At 39.3% G+C, this 21,754-nt stretch overlaps 1 protein-coding gene across 1 annotated transcript; it reads right to left on the reverse strand.

Moving 5' to 3' along the window:
- Window positions 1-8,375: 8,375 nt before the first annotated feature.
- On the reverse strand, window positions 8,376-11,285 carry LOC149826658 (peroxidase 5-like). Its single transcript, XM_090018925.1, has 3 exons — window positions 11,039-11,285; window positions 9,176-9,814; window positions 8,376-8,772 (listed from the first exon to the last, which is right to left on the reverse strand). The coding sequence occupies exons 1-3, from the start codon at window positions 11,240-11,242 to the stop codon at window positions 8,581-8,583; spliced, it is 1,035 nt and encodes a 344-aa protein (XP_089875051.1). The 5' UTR covers window positions 11,243-11,285; the 3' UTR covers window positions 8,376-8,580.
- Between the last annotated feature and the right edge of the window lie 10,469 nt (window positions 11,286-21,754).

Here is a 21,754-nt window from a genome sequence, read left to right on the forward strand (position 1 = left end):
AGTTACCAGGAAGCAAAACAGATACGAAGAGCAATGCGTGAAGCAGAAGGAATCAAGTGTTAAAAGAAATAATATGAAGCACAAAAGCAGGATTCGTTTTGGAAGCGAGTGTGAAACCGCATGAGAAGCTAAAAAAGAAAACATGAAGGAAATGATGAGAAACAAAGGGGAAACGAGGAAAGGAATATGGTATCGGGTGAGAAATGAAGAAGAAGCTAAAACAATTAAATAAATAGTAACATCAAAAACACAAAAATAAAAGAAGAAAAAAAGGTTTTAGGGAGGAAAACTAAAAAAGGTAGCGAGAAGTGAAAGGAAAACGAAATGGAAGTGAGGAGGAAGTGATCTTGTATGCGGGTGGGAAGCACGCTTCCCCCACATTGGAGGAAGCATGGCACTTCCCACTTCGGGAGAGCACGCTTCCCCCTTTGGGAGGTACTTACCGATAGCTATGTATTCATATTTCTTTTGCTCTTTTAGTGTCACGCATATTGCCGTTTTTTCCAGTTATTATTTATTGATCTGATGGACAGTTTGTTAACAACTACCTTTAAGCAAATGACTTGGTGTCCCCAGTCATCAGAGTTAGGGGATGGGGGTACCAAAAATTATCCTAGGTAGTAGTTTCCATAAACTTCTATAGATGTTGGATGCATCACTTGAACGAGTGGCCTCTAAGGAATTCTCTTTCAGTCATTGGTTGTCTCCTTAGAAGCAAACTCAGCTAGTTATTCAGGGTATCAAAATATATAACAAACCCCCTGACAGCCTCAGTTGTTTCTCTTTACTTATTTTAACTTGCACATCACAAAATGAATAATGTATATGTTAGTTTTGTTCTGAATTTTGTTAGCATGCTCATTTTTGTTTATTCTGAATTTTATATCACGAATGAAACTACACATGTGTTAGTCTTATTTTGAATTATTATATCTATGTACATATCAGATTTTTATCGATCTGACCCCGTTTTATGGGTACAGGTGATGATTAGGTCAATATAACAAGCGATGACACGTTGGCGTGATGATATCAAGATGAGACTCTTTTCCTAACGTTTTGCTCCTTAAGACATATTTTGTAATTTGGTAAATGGGTTTCTTTGAAATTTTACTTTTGGCATAAACATTAAAACCTCGTTTCGAATCTATTTAGTTTCAATGAATGTATGGAGTTACCAATCCGTTGTGTAAAAGAATGTTCACAAGTAATGTGCCCAAGGTCCGTTGACTTGTTATTTCAAAACACCATTTTCCACCGAATTGCTATTTTAAACTTTGATAAATGAATGATTAAAAAGTTTATCATTTTTTTTCCTAAAAAGTTATAAGTCCGGGATTTTTGGGGTGTTACACCGATACTGAAGTGAATAATTCTGAATCGGCCAAAAAATAATTTAAAAATATTACGTGTCAATCGGAACGTGACACATGTTATGCCATTAAAATAATATTAAAAAGTAAATTTCAGTATTTTTTATATTTATTAGAAAATAGCCAATTCAGGGGTGAGCATATTGATTTGCTGTCGATGCGATTGGTATTGTCTGATACTGACAAAACTTTTAGATCAATTCTGTTGTGTAGAGCATTGAGGACCGTCCCGTGTGCATAGAGGGTGAGAAAAAGATAGAGAGAAAATAGAGAGGGGAGTATTCGAACACAACATTCTCAGGGGGGGATTCCTTTCATGTATGAACAGGGACTGGGATGAGGCTTAAATAACCTTCCCCTGGTTAGCCGTTTCCCCTGCTTGGATAGGGAGCAATAAATTCAAACCAAACATATCCATGTATTAATAACAAAAATATTTTGTAACAATTTTGAAAACGTTTTGGATATGCCTTGAAACGGGCAATCCATGTGTTAATGAGAGTGAGCCTTACTCTCTCCTTAAGGCATAGACCCATGCATGTGAGGGCGACATGGCCACCTCGGTTGCCATATATGGCCAATAAGTTGTGCTAGAACTCACTACAAGAAAATACGTTGTTAGCGATGGACGTTAGCGACAGAATCTTTCCGTCGCTAGTTAGTGACGGATTAGCGAGCGACAAACATCTGTCGCTATAATTAATGAATCTTACGAAAATAGCGACGGAAGATAGTCCGTCGTCTCGTCCGTCGCTAAGTAGCGATGGATGTTGCGACGTACTGTTTTGTCGTTACGGTCGCACCATTTACCGACGACGTTAGCGACGGAATCTAGTCCGTCGCTACTTAGCGACGGATGTGGCGATGGAAGATCTTTCGTCGCTATTTTCGTAAATTTGATTTTACGTTGGCTTAGCGACGAAATTAATCCGTCATTCCTTTTCTTCTTTCGCTGCTCCCACCATTCGCCGCTCCCGCCGTTCGCCGTTCGCCGCTCCCACCGTCCGCCGGTCCCACCATTCGCCGCCCGGAGAAAGGTAAAGGACGCCGTTTCCGGCAGGGGGTTAACCCCCTCCCGGTTCACGCAGGGTTAACCCCCTGCCGTTTCCGGCAGGGGGTTAACCCCCGTTTTCACGCAGGAGTTTAACCCCCTCCCATTTCTGGCAGGGGGTTAACCCCCGCGTTTTTCGACAGGGGGTTAACTCCCGCGTTTTCCGGCAGGGGGTTAACCCCCGCATTTTCCGGTAGGGGGTTAACCCACTGCGTTTTCGGCAGAGGGCTAACCCCCTGCGTTTTCCGGTAGGGGACCCTTGCCCCCTGCCTTTCCGGTAGGGGGTCGACCCGGGCAATGGGTCGACCTCGATAGGGGGTTAACCCCGACAGGGGGTCGACCCCGGACAGGGGGTCGACCCCGGACAGGGGGTCAGTTAACTCCCTACGTTCCGTAAGTCGACCCCCTATGTTCTGTAAGGGGGTCGACCCCCTGCTGGAACAGCAGGGGAGTCGACCCCTTGCCACAATAGTTTTTTTTTTTTTCGTGGTGACTTCATTTTAAAACAGTGTTTTTTTGTGCAGATTTTTCAACGGAACCAGCTCGTGCTTAACCACCTGTGGTAAGTAAGTGTCAAAAATAATGCAAATCGGGTAAATACCCGTGGTGAGTAAGTGATGCAAGCGTATCACATGTTATTTAATTTATTAGATGTAACACTTTATTGTTCACATACTCACTTAGTTGTTGATATTTAGGGTTGCTTCGTTGGAGTTCGGAGATCATGCTGAGCATGATTTTAATGTATATTGAAGTGTTCTTATTTTTGTAGTACGGAGTCCATGCTAGGCATGGTAGTAGTTAGTGAGATATTGAAGTGTGTTTGCTGCAGGTACATGTTTGCCATTTGTTTGATATGAATGATTATAATGTATTATAATGTTTGATGTAATTGTGTCCATGCTTACATGTAACTTTCAATTTGATTATGACTTCCATGTGAAATTGTATAATGAAAGCATGTTTCAAATTATTGTATCGTGTCATTAATAGTTTGCACATGAAAATATTAAGTTATCAATGCATGCATCAAAATTCTTGTTATTGTATGACATCATATATTGCATAATAAATTTGATATATTTGAATATGTGATTTAGAAAATGGTCCGACCAAAGTTGTGCAATGCTACAACAGGTATATCGTAAATGGTTATCGATTCCATACAAAAGATTACGGTATAAACAAATCAACGATAAATAGTGGCGTGTGTGTCAAGGGTAGCAGCTACAGTGAAAATGAACATGATTACTACGATGTTATAGAGGAAATAATGAAGTTGACTTACTTAGGCATGAATAACAGGGTTACTTTATTCAAGTGTCATTGGTTTGATCCAACTGCAACAAGACTCGACAAAGCTTTAGGCATTGTGGAGGTGAATCATAAATCCAGGTTTGGAACATATGAACCATTCATATTAGCCTCGCAAGCTCAACAAGTTTATTATACTTCATATCCGAGTATAAAAAAGTCAGATAGAAATGAATGGTGGGCAGTTTGCAAGGTGAATTCCAAACTATACCCCGAGTATGATCAGTTACAGGAAGATGAGTTAGCTGAAGACAGTGATTACTATCAATCAGATGATGTCTATGACTTCGCTTATGGTCACGATGTTGCGCATGATATGCATGTCATATCTTCATTGGCCGATGAAACATTCATAGAGGAATATGATCCAAATGATGTACCAAGTGGATGGGCAAGCAATGAAGAAGAAGAAGAAGAAGAAGAAGAAAGTCAAACTAGTGACGAGGAAGAATTCTCAAGCTAGTGAGCAAAATCTTATACTACAAACCTCTATTTAAATGCATTGCAGTACTTGATGTGAGTTGTATTGCAATACTTGGTGTGAATGATTAAAAATTTTATTTGAATGTATTATAATACTTGATACGAATGATTCGAATGCATTGCAATACTTGATGTGAATGATTTGAATTATTTGAATGTATTGTAATACTTGATGCGAATGCATGAGTTGTATTGCAACACTTGATGTGAATGATTAAAAATTTTATTTGAATGTATTGTGATACTTGATACGAATTATTTGAATGCATTGTAATACTTGATGTGAATAATTTGAATTATTTGAATGTATTATAATACTTGATACGAATGATTCGAATGCATTGCAATACTTGATGTGAATGATTTAAATTATTTGAATGTATTATAATTTATGCAACGAATAATTTGAATTATTGCAACACTTGATGTGAATGATTTGAATTATTTGAATGCATTGTAATACTTGATGCGAATGATTTGAATGCATTGCAATGCTTGATGTGAATGACTTGAATGCATTGCAGTACCTGATATGAATGATTTGAATTATTGTAATACTTGATGCGAATGACTTGAATGTATTGTAATACTTGATGTGAATTATTTGAATGTATTGTATAACAAATGTTATTTGTTAGAATATGGTTCGTGGAGGTTACAGTGGTCGCTCATCCAGTAGTAGTCAGGCCCAACCTTCATCTTCACGGGCTCCTGTGATAGGTATATTGATTAACTAATTGGATGCTTGATTAGTTCAAATGCGCATTCTGAGAACTTCTAACGTATTTTTTTACAGATGATGTTTCGCCTATAGACGACCCACCTACACCAGTTGATCACACAAGTCAGGAGCCAACACAGGAAGCAGGGTCTTCTCAGTCTGGCACAAGAAGACTCATTCGAATAGTGTATATCGATAATCGACCGTAAGTATTTTGTTTTCAATTATTGCATATCTTATAAATATTTTATATTGATATTTACTGTGTAACAATTCATTTGCAGCACGAGGTTTGAGCTACAAGAAGTAGTACGGGAGATTAGAAATTCGCTTCTTCAACATCTACCAGGACCGGTTGCTCAATGGAAAGAGTACCCAAAGGAGCTGTTAGACAGATTGTGGTCCTCATTCACGGTATACAGTTGTTCCTCATAGTTAATGTGTTTCATATTTAATTTATTTAAGTAATGTCTACTAACTTTCTGAAAATATTTGTAGGCTTTAAATCGCTTCGCAACTACGGTGAAAGAAAATGATGCAAGGAAGGTGTGGCAGAAGGTGGCTGCCAATCGATTTGCAGACATGCTGCACACTATGAAGACTGCAGCAAAAAAAGCATCTGGCGTAGTAGATGATCCATTACTGTGGAAGGGCCATGACCCTATTACAATCAGGAGAGATTACTGGGATGAAATGTGCGATAAGTGGGCAGGAGATGCATTTAGAAATTGCTCTGCGAAGGCTGCACAAAATCGATCGAAGATGCCCGAAGCCCATCTACAGACAGGTGGATCTAAGACATTTGGGAGCCACCTGAAGAAAATGGTAACTCATCAATATATAATATTAATTTTATAAGTATTGTTGCAAACTTGTGTACTAAATCTTTTGTCATTTAACTTCGCAGGAAGCAGAAAAAGGAGGCAGTGTACCATATAAGGATGTATTTGTTGAAACACATAAACGGAAGACCACGGGAGTCTTCGTATCAGAGAAGGCGAGAACGACAACGGTATGTATTTATTCTATTAATAATCATTGCAATATATATGCAAGTTATCATAATGTTATCATTAATTATTAATGAATACTTTAAACATTATTTTGTAGGAGGCATATGAGCAACAGATGGTAGAGCGATATGGCGATGACGCTACTCAGCATCCATCATTTGATCCTACAGCATGGGTGACTGCAGTAGGTGAACCCAAAAAAGGTCGCGTGTTCGGGTTTGGGAGTAATATGAACACTTCACCAGTTATTGCTTCTTCCAGTTACGGCTCACCGACTTCTTGCGCCGACATAAGCTCCAAGCAGCAGACTATTCTTTGCGGTGATGATGTACGCCAGATCGTTACGGAATCACTGAATAACTACTTCCATGACACCGTCGCCCCCTTTCTCCGAAATGAGATCAAGGCTGCTGTTCTGAACAGGGGATCTTTGATTCCAGGTCCCTCTCAGGTATAATCACATATTCAGTTTTTTGTCTGCCTTAGAACACATATGAGCATAATTGAATCACATATATAACTTTTTGCCTGCCTTAGAGCACATATGAGCATGATAGAATCACATATAGAGTTTTTTTATTGCCTTAGAGCACATATGAGCATGCTATAATAACATATAGAGTTTTTTTATTGTCTTAGAGCACATATGAGCATGCTATAATCACATATAAATTTTTTTGCCTGCCTTAGAGCACATATGAGCATGCTATAATCACATATTCAGTTTTTTGACTGCCTAAGAACACATATGAGCATGATAGAATCACATATAAAGTTTTTTTGACTGCCTTAGAACACATATGAGCATGCTATAATCACATATTCAGTTTTTTGACTGCCTAAGAACACATATGAGCATGTTATAATCACATATTAAGTTTTTTGACTGCCTTAGCACATATATGAGCATGATAGAATCACATATAGAGTTTGTTTATTGCCTTAGAGCACATATGAGCATGTTATAATAACATATAGAGTTTTTTATTGCCTTAGAGCACATATGAGCATGCTATAATCACATATAAAGTTTTTTTGCCTGCCTTAGAGCACATATGAGCATGCTATAATCACATATTCAGTTTTTTGACTGCCTAAGAACACATATGAGCATGTTATAATCACATATTCAGTTTTTTGACTACCTTAAAACACATATGAGCATGCACAAATCACATATAGAGTTTTTTTACTGCCTTAGAACATATATCATTTATGATAGAATCACATATAAATTTTTTTGCTTTGCCTGCCTTAGAGCACATATGAGCATGCTATAATCACATATTCAATTTTTTGACTGCCTTAGCACACATACGAGCATGATCGAATCACATATATAGTTTTTTGCCTGCCTTAAAGCACATCTGAGCATGGTAGAATCACATATAGAGTTTTTCTAGCCGCTTAGAACACATATGAACATGCTATAATCACATATTCAATTTTTTGACTGCCTTAGCACACATATGAGCATGATAGAATCACATATATAACTTTTTGCCTACCTTAATTAGAGCACATATGAGCATGATAGAATCACATATAGAGTTTTTTTATTGCCTTAGAACACACATGAGCACATGATAGAATCACATATAGTGTGTAATTTATTTCATTATATTTTGTTTATCAATACTGATTGTTCTTTTCTTGTGTAGGTTGATAGCAATAATCAGCGTAGCGGAGCTGAAGGGACAGATAAAGGCAATGAACAAGAAGATGCACAAAATCTTGGCGATGATTAGAAAACTGTGTTGAAGAAGTTCTATTTTTTTATGTTTCCTAATTGTAATTGCTGAATTGTAAATAATTAAACTTGTTAATTTTAAGGTGGAACGATTTGTAGATTCTTTTTATATGGAATTTTTTGTGTGGTTTATTTTTTATTTACAGGAAATATAAATTTTACAGGAAATATAAATTATACCGTTCTCGGTATTTAATTTTCAAATAATTTTTTTTTAATTTTTTTTCGTGTTTGCGACGGATTAGCGACGGAACCATCCGTCGCTATTCATATAAATCTAGCGACGGCCTAGCGACGGACGTAAATCCGTCGCCAAGCCATGGTCGTCGTTTAGTACCGGCGGATTGACGACGGAATACAGCGCTCGTTAGTCCGTCGCAATTAGTGACGGATCTGGCGACGGAATAAATCCGTCGCCAGTTAGCGTCAAAAAATTCGCGACGTTAGCATACCGTCGCCTCGTCGTCGCTAATCCATCGCTACGCCTGTTAGCGACGGATTAGCGACAGAATGTGGTCGTTGCTAATCTACTGCTTTGTTGTAGTGACTCTAGATTGGCTCCCGACTAAAATGTGAGCTGACCCAGCCGCGTAAAATTGTGAGCCGAGTACAATATTCCAATTTTACTCCAATTATTCTAGGAATCACTATGGGTCTCTTATGATATGTATGATCATGGTCAATTCATCATCTCAATCTATTAAAACTCACAAAACCTATATTTTATGACTATTTCCATCTTATCAAAACTTACAAAAGCAACATCTTATTCATACACGTTCACAGTAGACACATCTTATGATTGGAAACACTGCCTGACATGAACACTAATTAAAAAAGCTGCAAAAATATATGATCCCCCTCTCAGCCAAATCTCAACTGCTAGCAACTTGAGAATCCTCTTTAGCCTCTGGCAGAAGAATGTTGATGGTAGTGGGATTGATGACTTCGCAGTTCCTCCTGATTTCACCTTGATTGCCTTCAAGCACATCAATGGCCCCCATCTTCACCATCGATTGGGCAAACAGGATTGCCCACCTGGTTGCATTGTTTACATTGCCCATCACCTGTATTGACATGTTACAATAAAATGATTTAGTCCACAGCCTCCGAATTAATTGTGAGAAGTATAAATTATGAATATATCACAGGATAAAATCTCCCCCCCCCCCCTTTTTTTTTATATTCTATGAAGTGCATCAAGTCACAAAGAGATGGGTAAGAGCTGGCACGTGGACACGAGATTGTAATTTTTTTTTTGACTAAAAAATTATTGAGAAATAGTAAAATAATGTTGGTATGTGTCCAAGTGAGCATGTCCGATCTCTAATACCATAGATATGCAACCAAACATGGCATGTTCACCTGTCATAGTTAAGATGTCAAAAATGCTTTTCTAAATGATCTGACAGACTTATCAGTAACACAAGTTGGCCATTTTACAAAAGTTATGGTAGTGGATATACATACCATTGCGAGGGAGGTGTTGGAAGTGAGCAGGGTCTGGTCCGAGGTGAAGAGCCCCAGGTTCCTGGTCAAGCCCACGTAGTAGTTGTTGTCAAGGACGTTGGGGGTGATGGTGTCCATGGACAGCACCTTCGTGTCAGTGGGCGTGCTGTTGGAAGGGCATTGCCCCTGCAGGGAGGTCGCATAGGTCCGGTCCAGTGTGGGGTCCACCTGGCTCGTGCCGTCGGTCAAGTTGTAAAGCCTGTCGGTGAAGGAGACGCAGTGGGACACCCCTATCGAGTGGGCCCCAGACAGGGTAACCATGTCCAGCTCGGTCAGGTTCTTCTTAGCAAAGCGCTCGATGAGCTCGGTTATGTTGGCAGTAGGTGGGGGTAGGTCGGTGGTCTCGCTGCCGATCGAGATGCGTCCGTCCCGCCGGCCCGATGGAACCTGGTAGCTGATGTTCCCGACTAAGGCGGCACTGTCGCGGGCCGCAAAGGCCAGGATGTCTGAGCATGAGACCGTGTTCGGGCATGTAGACTCGAGCTGCGCCTTGGCACTTCTGATGACCTCGAACCCTCGGAGGCTGCTGTTGGGGACCGCGTCCCTCTCTGTGTCGTTGGCTGTGGCTGTGGAGTTAATGAGCACCGAGGCATCGCAGCCCTGAAGTGGAAGCAATTGTGAAATGAATCTCCAAAATGACGCGAAATTCAAAATAACATTAAATTCTACCAAGAGAGTCGTTCGCAAGTAATTCAATGCAATTTGTTTTTTTTTTTTTCACACCCAAAAAGTATGGCATTCAGAGCATATTACAGATGACTCGTACATAGTTTTCTTTTGATAGGCAAGCTGGGGTTAGTCAGACCCCCCACCAGTTATACAACCATAGTATTGGGTTTTGAACTTGCACCTGCCAGATAAGAGGAGCTCTCGTTGGTGACTCGTACATAGTTACCAGGAAGCAAAACGGATACAAAGAGCAATGCGTGAAGCAGAAGGAATCGAGTGTTAAAAGAAATAATATGAAGCACAAAAGCAGGATTCGTTTTGGAAGCGAGTGTGAAACCGCATGAGAAGCTAAAAAAGAAAACATGAAGGAAATGATGAGAAACAAAGGGGAAACGAGGGAAAGAATAGGGTATCGGGTGAGAAATGAAGAAGAAGCTAAAACAATTAAATAAATAGTGACATCAAAAACACAAAAATAAAAGAAGAAAGAAAGGTTTTAGGGAGGAAAACTAAAAAAGGTAGCGAGAAGTGAAAGGAAAACGAAATGGAAGTGAGGAGGAAGTGATCTTGTATGCGGGCGGGAAGCACGCTTCCCCCATATTTGGAGGAAGCGTGGCACTTCCCGCTTCGGGAGAGCACGCTTCCCCCTTAGGGAGGTACTTACCGATAACTATGTATTCGTATTTCTTTTGCTCTTTTAGTATCACGCATATTGCTGTTTTTTTCGAGTTATTATTTGTTGATCTTTTCAGGATAAAAGCTTTTTGGCATTAGCTCTGAGCTAAAATCCGTGGCTCTCTGCCTGAAATCCCATATATAGCAAGGCTGTGGTTAGTAACTTGAGTATCATAACAGTCAAAAATATTCGAGGCTCGTCCATCTTTGTGATGGACGGCACTCAAATGCCCTGCTTCATGTTAACTGCAAATGAGAAAGTAATGCTATTCCGGTCAAGAAAGGAGAAAATAATGATATTGACATTGTGTATGCCTATTAGTTTTGCTAAAATGTAACCACAAAATTGTATTTTTCTTTTTTGTATAACAATCTTTTCATTTCGCAGTCTTTGGTCCTAAATGGACTACTCTCTTTCTTGCCAAAATGTATTATTCCTGCCAAGTTCAAAATCATCTTCTTTTAGCAATAGAAACTTACCCTCACAAAGCAGTCATGGAAGTGCAACCGGATAAGGCCAGCTGCAATGCCCGGGTTGGCATTCACGGCGCTCGCAACGGCCGATCGGATTATGGTTTCAGCAGATGGGCATGATGTGTTGTAGAAACCGATTTGAAGAGCCTCATGACTAGAGGGGAGGATGAGAAGCAGAGGCAGCAGCAGGAGAAGGCACTTCACACCCATGATTATGGCTCAAGTTAAGCAATGTGCCCTTTGTGAAATGATACTGCTCAATTGGCCTTTATATATTGCACCCACAAGGAGAAAGAGAGAGAGAGAGAGAGAGAGAGAGAGAGAGAGCATGTGGGAAGGCTGAAAAGTATTGTGATTTGGTGTTTGAATGGCTAGCAGCCTTTGACTTATTCAAGGACGAACAAAGCTTCTATAAGTCGGCTATAGAAAATTGGTTGAGAGAGAGAGAGAGCATGTGGGAAGGCTGAAAAGTATTGTGATTTGGTGTTTGAATGGCTAGCAGCCTTTGACTTATCAAGGACGAACAAAGCTTCTATAGGGCGGAGATAGAATACAGTAAATTGGTTGAGAGAGAGAGAGATAGGGGTGGGAAATATCTTCTCCGACTTTCTGAAATTATATTGCAGCACCTTTTATAGAACGAAGATTAGATACTGTTGGATTAGAAGAAGGATCAACTATACCAAATGTCAATTATATCTAACAGAAGACTTAGAGGTTGGAGCGTTAGGACCATAATTAAGTCAATTACAGGAACTGCATCATGCAAGTAAAATTCACAATCTCCAAGTTTCTTGCCTACTGTCACAAAACATCACAGTCCATGATCTTGAATTCTTGATCGCTGGGAGCCATGAAACTTACTGCACACCAATGGTGACTGCCGCCTCTTAGCACCCCGAGAGTCGGTCTAAGCGCAACATGGTACACACCATGGTTGGAAAATTAACCGAGCTCACTTGACAACTCTGCAACTCAAGTCTGAGTTTATACGTGTGTGTGTGTGTGGTCAATTTAACTTTAAACCCTTTATATTAACCTTAGCAGCTCAATCGATTAAAGTGCCTGCCTCAAACACATTAAAAAGCTAGTGGTGCCAATTTTGAGAATATGGAATTACTTTTTTGGGGACTGAAGATATCACTTTTACTTTTCAAATTAGAATTATTAAAAACAAAGTCTGCCGCTTTTGAAAATTAAGTTCAACTTGTTTGCTGAAAACACATTCCTATTCTGTTCTGAAACATAGTTGGACATTTTCAAAAAATGCCACCCCTTCTGAGGTTATTTTGATTATTTCTTTTTCTTTTTTTAGAGGAAAATGAAAATTTCATTAATCAGATGTATAATACGTATCATACGGTCAGGTTGCTTGAGGTGAGGTCAGGTTTTTATATCCATAATTTCACATAGTAATTGATGCAGGAGCGGAGCAAAGCAGAACGGGTCTAGTAGGGTTCATTCAGAACCGTTTTAGTTTTTAATTTTTTTGTGTTTTGATATTGAATGATTATGTCTGATCAATATTATTAGAATAAGTCTTATCTTTTTAACAAATGTAGTTTGTTTAATTCAGAAATAAAAAAATTTCATTTATTTTACAGGCGAGAGATTTTGTAATCAAGCAGTTGAATTTGAATATGAAGCCGATTCAGAATTTTCAAACCATGGTAGGGACTAAGCACAATTATGGAGAGAGAGACCATAGGCTTAAAGGCAACGGCCAAAATGAGCACGCCTCTTCTTTCCGTAGAATTTAATGAGTATGCCCTTCATCTGGTGGGCTTGGGTGCAGGTAACCCTAATTGGAGGTTGCCTTGCCTGCTTCACGAACTTCTTCATTAAAAAAAGAAAGAAAAAATTCCAAACACCATGAAGAGATCAATTACCTTCTAAATGTGTTTTACATGGCTTTTTAGTGTCATTTATACTCTAAATAAATGTGATCTAGCTCATATTTTAGAATGAACTGAAAACAAAGACAAAATTAAGAATGGTGTTTGAGATGCTATTCATCACATAGATGAACGGCATCCTATTTTTTTTTTTTTACACAAGATTAACTTGAAAATAAGCACCCATATTCTTTTTGAATTAGGATATGAATCAGTTATTCTCTTTTTCTTTTCTTAATTACCCTCCTGCATTTTTCAATTATTTTCTTGTTTTTCTAGATAAAATTAGATATTATTAGACAATCTAGTTTGAAGTAGATTTTCCACGTAAATTCGAATCGGGTTTATGTCAGTAATCAAGGTGGTTCCTCGATTATATCAAAAAATTATGTAATATTTTGGTTACTGGAGACTCATGCACGGTATGTGCATAACGAAGATGAATGGGCAAGACCCAAGAGTTGGTGATAGGACTGAGCATCTATGAACAATAAAAACAAAAAAACATTTATGAACAAAAAAATAAGAGCTAAAAGATCTAGGCTGCCGACAAGCCATCGGTGTATTCAGTGGCACATGGTAGGGACCAGGGAGAAATAAGAATAGAGACGATAAAGAAAGAAAGCAACACAACCGTCCCATCATGACTGCTACGGCCAAATGAAATGCATCTTCTTTCTCTTGAATTTAAAGATTATGGCCTTCATCTGGTGGGCTTGGGTGCAGGTGACCCGATCCATGAACTTCATCATTATTAAAAAGTAAAAATCCAAACACCATGAAGAGATCTAAATGGGTTCTATATGGTTTTTTAGTGTCATTTAAACTCTAGGTAAATGGCATTGTAGCACATATCTGAGAATGAACTGCTGAAAGCGAAGACGAAACTAAGAATGATGCTATAGCCAAGGGGGTTGGCGTAGTGGGATGGGGGCCTAGAATCTTAGACCGTTTGATGGGCAGTCTAAGTTCAAATCCCATGGGCGTCACTCCTCTGCGTAAGCCGAAGCTTGGCGATTCCATGGCGTCGAGGGGTAAGCCCTTGGAGTTGATTACCCTCGGAGTTTTAGGCTGTTATGAACAGAGAGACTGTAAGTACAACAGGCTGAGCCAGGTCTCTGCGCTTGGAACTGCCTCTTCTAGTATAAAAAAAAAAACTAAGATGCTATTCACCACATAGATAGATGAAGGCATTGAAGGTTACCCTTGACTTCAGCTGCTCCCTAATTGTGACATTTCTTATTCTTTATTGCTATTATGAATGCAACTTGACTTTTTGTGTCCAGGAAAGATAAGGCCTGAATTTGAGAACCCCACTTATGCTGCATATATATGTTGGAAAATTACAATCCTTATGCAATTTGATCTCCCAACTTTGCCTTTTCTGAATCCACAAATCCACTTTTATTCAAGTCAGGGAAAGTGGGATTTAGCCACTTGACAAAGTTGAAGCTTGAGAAAATTGATCAAGGAGTGAGGATCTTGTGACCAACTTTCTCAAGTTTTCAAAGAAGGCAAGAGCTGCATTCTCGAGTGAGAACCAAATACACCAGCTGCACTTTCTCATGTTTAAACTTGAAAAAGTGCTGTAAATGTGATTTGTGACCACAACATCTTGGGAAAATTCAGCTTTCATAGGGCATCACAAGCGTGCACTAACCTGTTTCAATTCAGAAAACCCAACTTTCATAGGGTGTAACTGGGTTGGGTTTATATACCTGACCCAAACCAATGTCTTAACCCGAATTAAGAATAACTTAACTTTCCTCATGATTTCACCTACCCAATTAAAGAATGTGTTTGTGACAAAACCGTTTATTTAAAAATTTTCCTGTTTGTACCCAGTGCAGTTCATATCAGAACCTATTAAGACATATGAGTACAATTCTAAGTCATACCCAAACCCAAACCTGAACCAAATCCGATCACGTACATGTATAATTTTTGAACTCGATTAAAAACTAAGTCCATCTAAAAATTGATCTGACTGTACCCAACACGATTTACTCCCGAACCCATCATACAGATTTACAAGTTCAGTCATGTTCAAACTGGGATGGACTTGTGTTGGATTGTGCCCAGATCCAACTTTAGACCCCTTTTTTTTTTTTTGAATTTATAACCCAAAGAAACCGCATCCGGCACAAAGACCTGGTGGTGCTAGCTCAGCCTGCCATACCTACGGTCATTTTGCCAGCAGCGTAAAACTTCGAGGCTAGGATCCCGGCCCCCGGGGCCTATGTTGAGGGGCGACACACATGAGAATCGAACCTTGACTGCCCGTCAAGCAGCCAAGGCCCCATCCCACACTACGCCAACTCCTCTTGGGGCATCCAACTTTAGACCTGATTTTTAAAAGAAAAACTTTAGACCTGATTTTTTTTTTACACATTAGCTGGCCTGTGGTTGGTAAAACCCTAGAGGTCCCCCACCCATCGAGGGGTAGATTCAGCTTCAACCTTGCAGTAAGGGATACCACCTGTGGGTTTCGAGCTCATGATGTCCGGTCAACTTGGTGACATTCATCAGTCACTCCTACCAGATCAGCGGAGCCCTTGAGCTAGCTTTATACCTGATTTCCAAAATCTGTCCCGAGCCTGATCCGAGCCAACCAAGTAAGACAACTAGGTGTACTTGTGTCAAGTTTCATGAATTAGCTAGAAAACAAATGGATAGAACTTTATACGTGGGTGGCTGATGTTTGGTAACGTGGCTTCTTATTCAATCAAGCATTTTCCTTACCTACTATGCTTCTAGAGGAACTCTTTTATTAATAAAAGGACAAAAGTTAGATCCGAAATTTGAAACTTTATCTTCGGTTTCATAGATTGAAGGGGGGGGGGGGGGGCGGCTAAGGTGAGTCAAGGTACTGGACCTAGTGGATCCAGATCTAGATCTGACTCTGAGGTACTGTTATCAAGTTTGGGATCAGGTCTAACTAGACTTACCAAAGGTAAAATCCATACTCAGGTCCTATAAGGTTGACATAATGGACCCACATCAGACCTGGTAAAATAATATATAGTTCTTTATGTATTCTATATAAAAAATTATGGATCTTAATGGGGACTCGGGCCAAACCGAGGTCTGATATGAAATTTCATAAACATCAAGCAAGGTTGTAAAAAACATATTGTAACCAGTATCAGGCGTCCCTAAAATAAGATACGTGTCACATCATAATGTATATTTAGAAAAAACATCCAAAAAATAAAAATAAAAATCTAAATAAATTATAACACAAGAAACAATTATGAATTGTATATGATAAAACTACAATATCACACATCAAAATAATTATATATGAATGACATGCATAAGATATCAAACATTTAATAATCAAGATAATATGCTATGAACAACATGCATATCTCACAAGAAAAATGCATACTATGAGCCTTGAGTCGACCACGTGACTCCTTTTTTAGCAATCTCTTTTGATTTGAAAATATATCTCTCTCTCTCTCTCTCTCTCATTTCCACATTTTGACATTATGTACAAAATAGGTAGCATTTGTCAAATCCACAAGCCAACTATCTTCAATGTTTGCCGCCTTTCTTTTTTTTTGGCTGGAGTCAGAGGTACTTCCACACACATGCACGATGACTTTCTCAAATCCACGAATTTCAATTTTAATTTTAAGATTTCTTGAATCATGCAATCCACATTTCATACCCTAATTGCTATCTCCCAAATCAAAACTTGGAAAATTTTACAGCTAACTTTGATGAAAATAAATTTATTAAAACAGAAATACTAATATTCATTTTTAACCTCTTTAAGGTATATGTCTTTTCAAATATATAGAAAAATAAAAAAAATAACTATATTGTTTTTATAAAATGGTGCAATTTCAAAAAGGCTTCACAATTTACCAAGATTGTCTCCATGCTCAAAATTCTGATTCTTGAATTTTTTAAAACATTTTTACCTTTCACAACATATTTGTGCAGATCTCACGTTCACACAAATATGTTATAAACCTTCTAACCTTTGCATGTGAACCTCCTAACGTTCGCACAAATATGTTGTGAGCCTCCTGATATTTGCACAAATATATTGTGAACCTCCTTACCTTCGCACAAATATGTTGCAAGCTAGGATCGGTTTAGTGTGCATTCCTATTTGCGATAGCTAATGATGTGTAATTAAGTCAATAACAATTTTTTTTTTTTATATTCCAAGGTAAATACCCCATCACTAGCTGCACATTGGCCCCACTTTCATCCTTTTAAAACTCGAAAGTCGAATAGGAAACTTAGGGTTTCTCTTCCTCCCTTTCGAGTTTCGACAACTATTCTCTCTCTCTCCCTCCTGCTCCCGGAACCCCTTCGCCACTCTCCAACGGCTGACGCGATGCCCCCTCGGTCCACCACCAGGTCCATCACACTCCGAGTTTCGGCGCCCTATCCGATGCCCCCTCCAACGCCATCGCTACCACACTCCGAGTTCCGGTCCATTAAAGGTTTTATGTCTCTCTTTTCATTTGTTCTTCTTCATCCTCTTTGTTTCTTTCCCCTCCCTGAGCCAAGCTTGCTTAGAGTATGTTCCGTTACCCCTTTCAAAACATGAATCAGAATCACATGTTATTCAAAATCAGGTGATTCCGAATCACATGGGGTCTCATTTTGAATGGAGATCCTGGTTTGGTTGCCATGGGCTACCAGTGCTACACTACCCAAGTATTTTTTTGATATTGATCTCTTATTTTATTAGAAATTTGCATCTTTTAAAAGTAATAAGAGACCAGACGTTGTTCTTATGCACGCTTGCATTCACATGTAGGGTAGTGGGGTTCTTTGAATGTCGATTCTTGACCACCAACGTGGTCAACAACCAAGCTTATTTGGTTTGTATACAAAAAAGAACCGAGCTCGACCACAAATATGACACTGAACCGAGCTTAACCCGAGCCTGAACGAGCGGAGCATGACCAGATCCTGAACAAGGCAAGCTCGGTCCGAACCAAGCTCGCCTCGAACTGAGCTTGGCCCAGGCTCGACACAAGCCGAGCCTGAACACTAGCCGAGCTCGAGCTGAGCCTGAGCACCATTTTAAGTGGGCGAGCCAAAAGTTTGGGTCATATTTAAAATTTCAGAAATGCATGGCCTTATTTGGAATTAAGGGCAAAACGGTAGCCCCTACCACAGCACCATTGCTTTAAAACAATATCTCAAATCTCCTTTATAGATTACGGGAATATCATATGCCAATTGTTATTTAGATAAATAACTTAAAATTTCCTTCCCTGAGATGGCAACAACAAAAAAAAGGACATGACAGCTATCAGACTTGAGATCAAAAGAGAGCGGCTCCACATGGATTGCTGTCATGTGATGTGGCAAAACCCGACACGACCCGCCAACCCGCCTCTTAGGTGGGTTCGGGTTTGGAAAAAACAAACCCGTTTAATAAACGGGTCGACCCGCCAACCTTGCCACCCCTAATTGGTTGTGTCACGTACCCATACCCAGGCATTCAACAGCTCTTTGGATCGTTTTTTTCAGCTATCGTGTCTTTTTTTTTCTAAAGGGTGTTGATGGAAGTTCAACTACATGCACTCCCAAAAGTTTTAACCTAAAACTCTCTCTCTCTCTCTCTCTCTCTCTCTCTCTCTCTCTCTCTCTCTAGGAGAAAGAAAAACATTCTACCAAAGTTAAATTATGCACCATATTGAAGGTTTCCTTAAGTTAAATTATAGGTAATTTTTAAAGTTAGAGAGAGAGAGAGAGGCAACACAACATCATTTTTATACATAAAGTCTGAATTAGTCCTAAACTTTATCCTCAAAAGAAGACCTAGTCCCAAACTTGATCGTCCATTTAGATCCACCTATGTTAGTAGTGTCTGTCATTTCACATGAACGCATGAGATTACCAAGAGGATAAGTTAAATTATGGGTAATTTGTAAAGTTACCAAGCCTATTCAAACTTTGTAAAATATAAAATGTTTTCATTTTTAAGCATTGTAAATGAATCAATATTTTGATAGGTTTTTTAAATTAATTTCATTTTTAACATAGCATGTGATATGTATTGAACATGGAACTTATTACACAATATCTAAATCAATTTAATCTGATTATACATTTGAATCTTATTTTAAGATCGGCATCTAAGAAAAATATATGTTGGACCCGGACTTGGTTCAAATGTTTAATAACCATGGAAGTCATAATTAGATCATTATCATCATAACTTCAATTTTGTTGGTTTAGACTTCTTCTGGTTACAAAAGTGCTGCAGAAATTTTTAGTTAAGGATGAGTTTGCTGCTTCTCCTTTTTTCTTGTTGGCTTTAAAGATAGAATGTTTTGGCCATCTAATGTTATGGCTTTTCTTATTTATCAGTTTCAACCCCTTTTTCCTTCTCTGTCAAATGATAAGTGCCGGTAGACCTGTCCTTAAGGACTAGTATTTTCTAGCATATAATAAAGCAGAAACAGCAAACCTGAACAACAAACTTAGCAAACCTGAACAACTTTTCATGGGCAAGCATAAAACTTGGGGGAAAATTGTTATGTTTGAATCAAGGGACTCAACAATACATAGACGGGGATTCTTGCATCCCTTTCCATATGGGTTCCTTGGGCAAACACTTCACAAAAATGGAAGAAACTCCTAGCTCCCCCACCTTCCCATGTGGGTTCCTGATGCATAGCGTGAACCAAACAGGACCAGGATCCACAAAATCCAATTGGATTCAATCTTAAACCTTGGATATTTTTGTAGTTTTGGGGCATGGCTTGTATTTGGATATCAAATTTATTTTCAATCTATATTCATTTAGAATGTTTATCAAAATAGGAAACTTATCATAGTTAAGGTTTATCAAATTAGGTAGATTTTATCACTTAACATTGTAATTCCTCTTCTATAAAAATATGAGAGAGGTAGGATCCATGGAAGTTCAGATTTGAGATTAATTTCAGTTTATTTCTAATTTTTTATATTTCTTGTTTTCTTAGATTATCTTAAATAATTTAGCTTCTTAACTGCGCAAGGGTGTCAAATTCTTAGAAGGCTCGAGAGTGATGAGCATAAAATTAGTATCAAAGCTCAAGTTTACTTGCCTTGTTCATCGCCATAAAGCTAAAACTCTAAAAGAAGATCTCAGCACAAAAAGGGGACAATTAACCTCGAGTCATTCGAATGAACGAATTGAGGGAACAATCCCATTAGGTTTCATATTCATCAAGTGAAACACTAGGAGCAAAGTAGATCGAAGCATGGCTTATAGCTCCTCGAGAATCTACACTGATTGATAGCTTTCTTGCTTGTCAATCAGTAGCTCAATATGGTCATCTGAATCTACAATGCACCAATCCATCATGACCAAAGCAGGTTATATGTTCCCCCCCCGAACAGGGCAGTTAGCTACATCTCATGATCGGGGGTCCCAAAGAGCACCACGTATGTAAGCATGTGCATCTCGTATCCCCATGTTTGTCAGCATTAATTAGCGTTGGAGTTTGATGCGATTGCAAAGACTTAAGTACCCTCTCCTCCATTGGTGCAAAAAAAAATGACGGTTCTTGAAAATGAGTGGTTGTAAAGACTTAAGTGCCCCGAAGATGATTATTTAAGACCCAGTCTCTGCACTGCAGGATTATCCGAGAAAGAAATCTTCCCTGGAGGAGGCCATGAACATCAACCCTCTTACTCTCTCTCTCTCCCTTCTATTTCTGCTTCTGTGCACATCCATTAGATAATCATACATTGCTCCATCAAGCACCGACTGACCTGCACATTGACTGTTGTGGAGCCTGATTCAAAGTTTTTACCCTTACAGGAGGAGGGTTTGGGGGCTCATCTCAGCGTGGGTAGCATCATTCAACTCTCTCTCTCTCTCCCTTCTATTTCTGCTTCTGTGCACATCCATTAGAAGATCATACATTGCTCCATCAAGCACCGTCTGACCTGCACATTTACTGTTGTGGAGCCTGATTCAAAGTTTTTACCCTTACAGGAGGAGGGTCTGGGGGCTCCTCCCAGCGTGGGTAGCATCATTCAACTTGAAGAGTTGTGGAGTCTTATTTAGAGTTTTTACCCTTACAGAAAGGGGGGTCTGAGAGCTCCTCCTAGTGTGGGTAGCATCATTCAACTTGAAGAGTTATGGAGTCTGATTCAGAGCTTTTACCCTTACAGAAGGGGGGGTCTGAGGGCTCCTTCCAGCGTGTTCATGGCTTTTTGCCCTTACAGAAGGGAGAATTTACATTTCGTAGAACACCCGTCATCGGAACGAGATGAACACCTGTCACCAAAACGATGGCTCCGCTGAGTTGCTGGCCATCCTCAGCGCGACTGCACCGACTGGGTTGCTGTCGAGGAGGAGGGCGAGAACGGTGACTCTTAGCTTGGGCAATCTTTCTTTTGATGATTGTGGTTGTAATGTATCGTTGAAGTTAAAATGGAGAATGAAATGACAATAGAAATTGCTGAAAATTTACAGAAATAAACTAGACTCAATAACGAAGACACCACTTTTTACGGATTTGGAATATGACCTCCGGTTAGGGAGATATGACTCTGACAAGTTTGTCCTAATTTGCGGAAGACACTACAAATCGCTATAGCGATTTGCGGAAGACACTACAAATCGCGGATTTGGAATATGACCTCCGGTTAGGGAGATATGACTCTGACAAGTTGGTCCTAATTTGCGGAAGACACTACAAATCGCTATAGCGATTTGCGGAAGACACTACAAATCGCTATAGCGATTTGCGGAAGACACTATAAATCGCGGATTTGGAATATGACCTCCGGTTAGGGAGATATGACTCTGACAAGTTGGTCCTAATTTGCGGAAGACACTACAAATCGC

The sequence above is a fragment of the Nuphar pumila genome, chromosome 10, assembly GCF_984573655.1.
Source record: "Nuphar pumila chromosome 10, dmNupPumi1.hap1.1, whole genome shotgun sequence".
Classification (NCBI taxonomy): domain Eukaryota; kingdom Viridiplantae; phylum Streptophyta; class Magnoliopsida; order Nymphaeales; family Nymphaeaceae; genus Nuphar; species Nuphar pumila.

Coding starts and splice junctions, on each gene's coding strand:
- LOC149826658 (XM_090018925.1), bottom strand. CDS start 11,242: ATGGGTGTGAAGTGCCTTCTCCTGCTGCTGCCTCTGCTTCTCATCCTC. Junction 9,815..11,038: donor TCCATGACTGCTTTGTGAGG/GTAAGTTTCTAT, acceptor CTTCCACTTCAG/GGCTGCGATGCCTCGGTGCT. Junction 8,773..9,175: donor CCAACACCTCCCTCGCAATG/GTATGTATATCC, acceptor ATGTCAATACAG/GTGATGGGCAATGTAAACAA.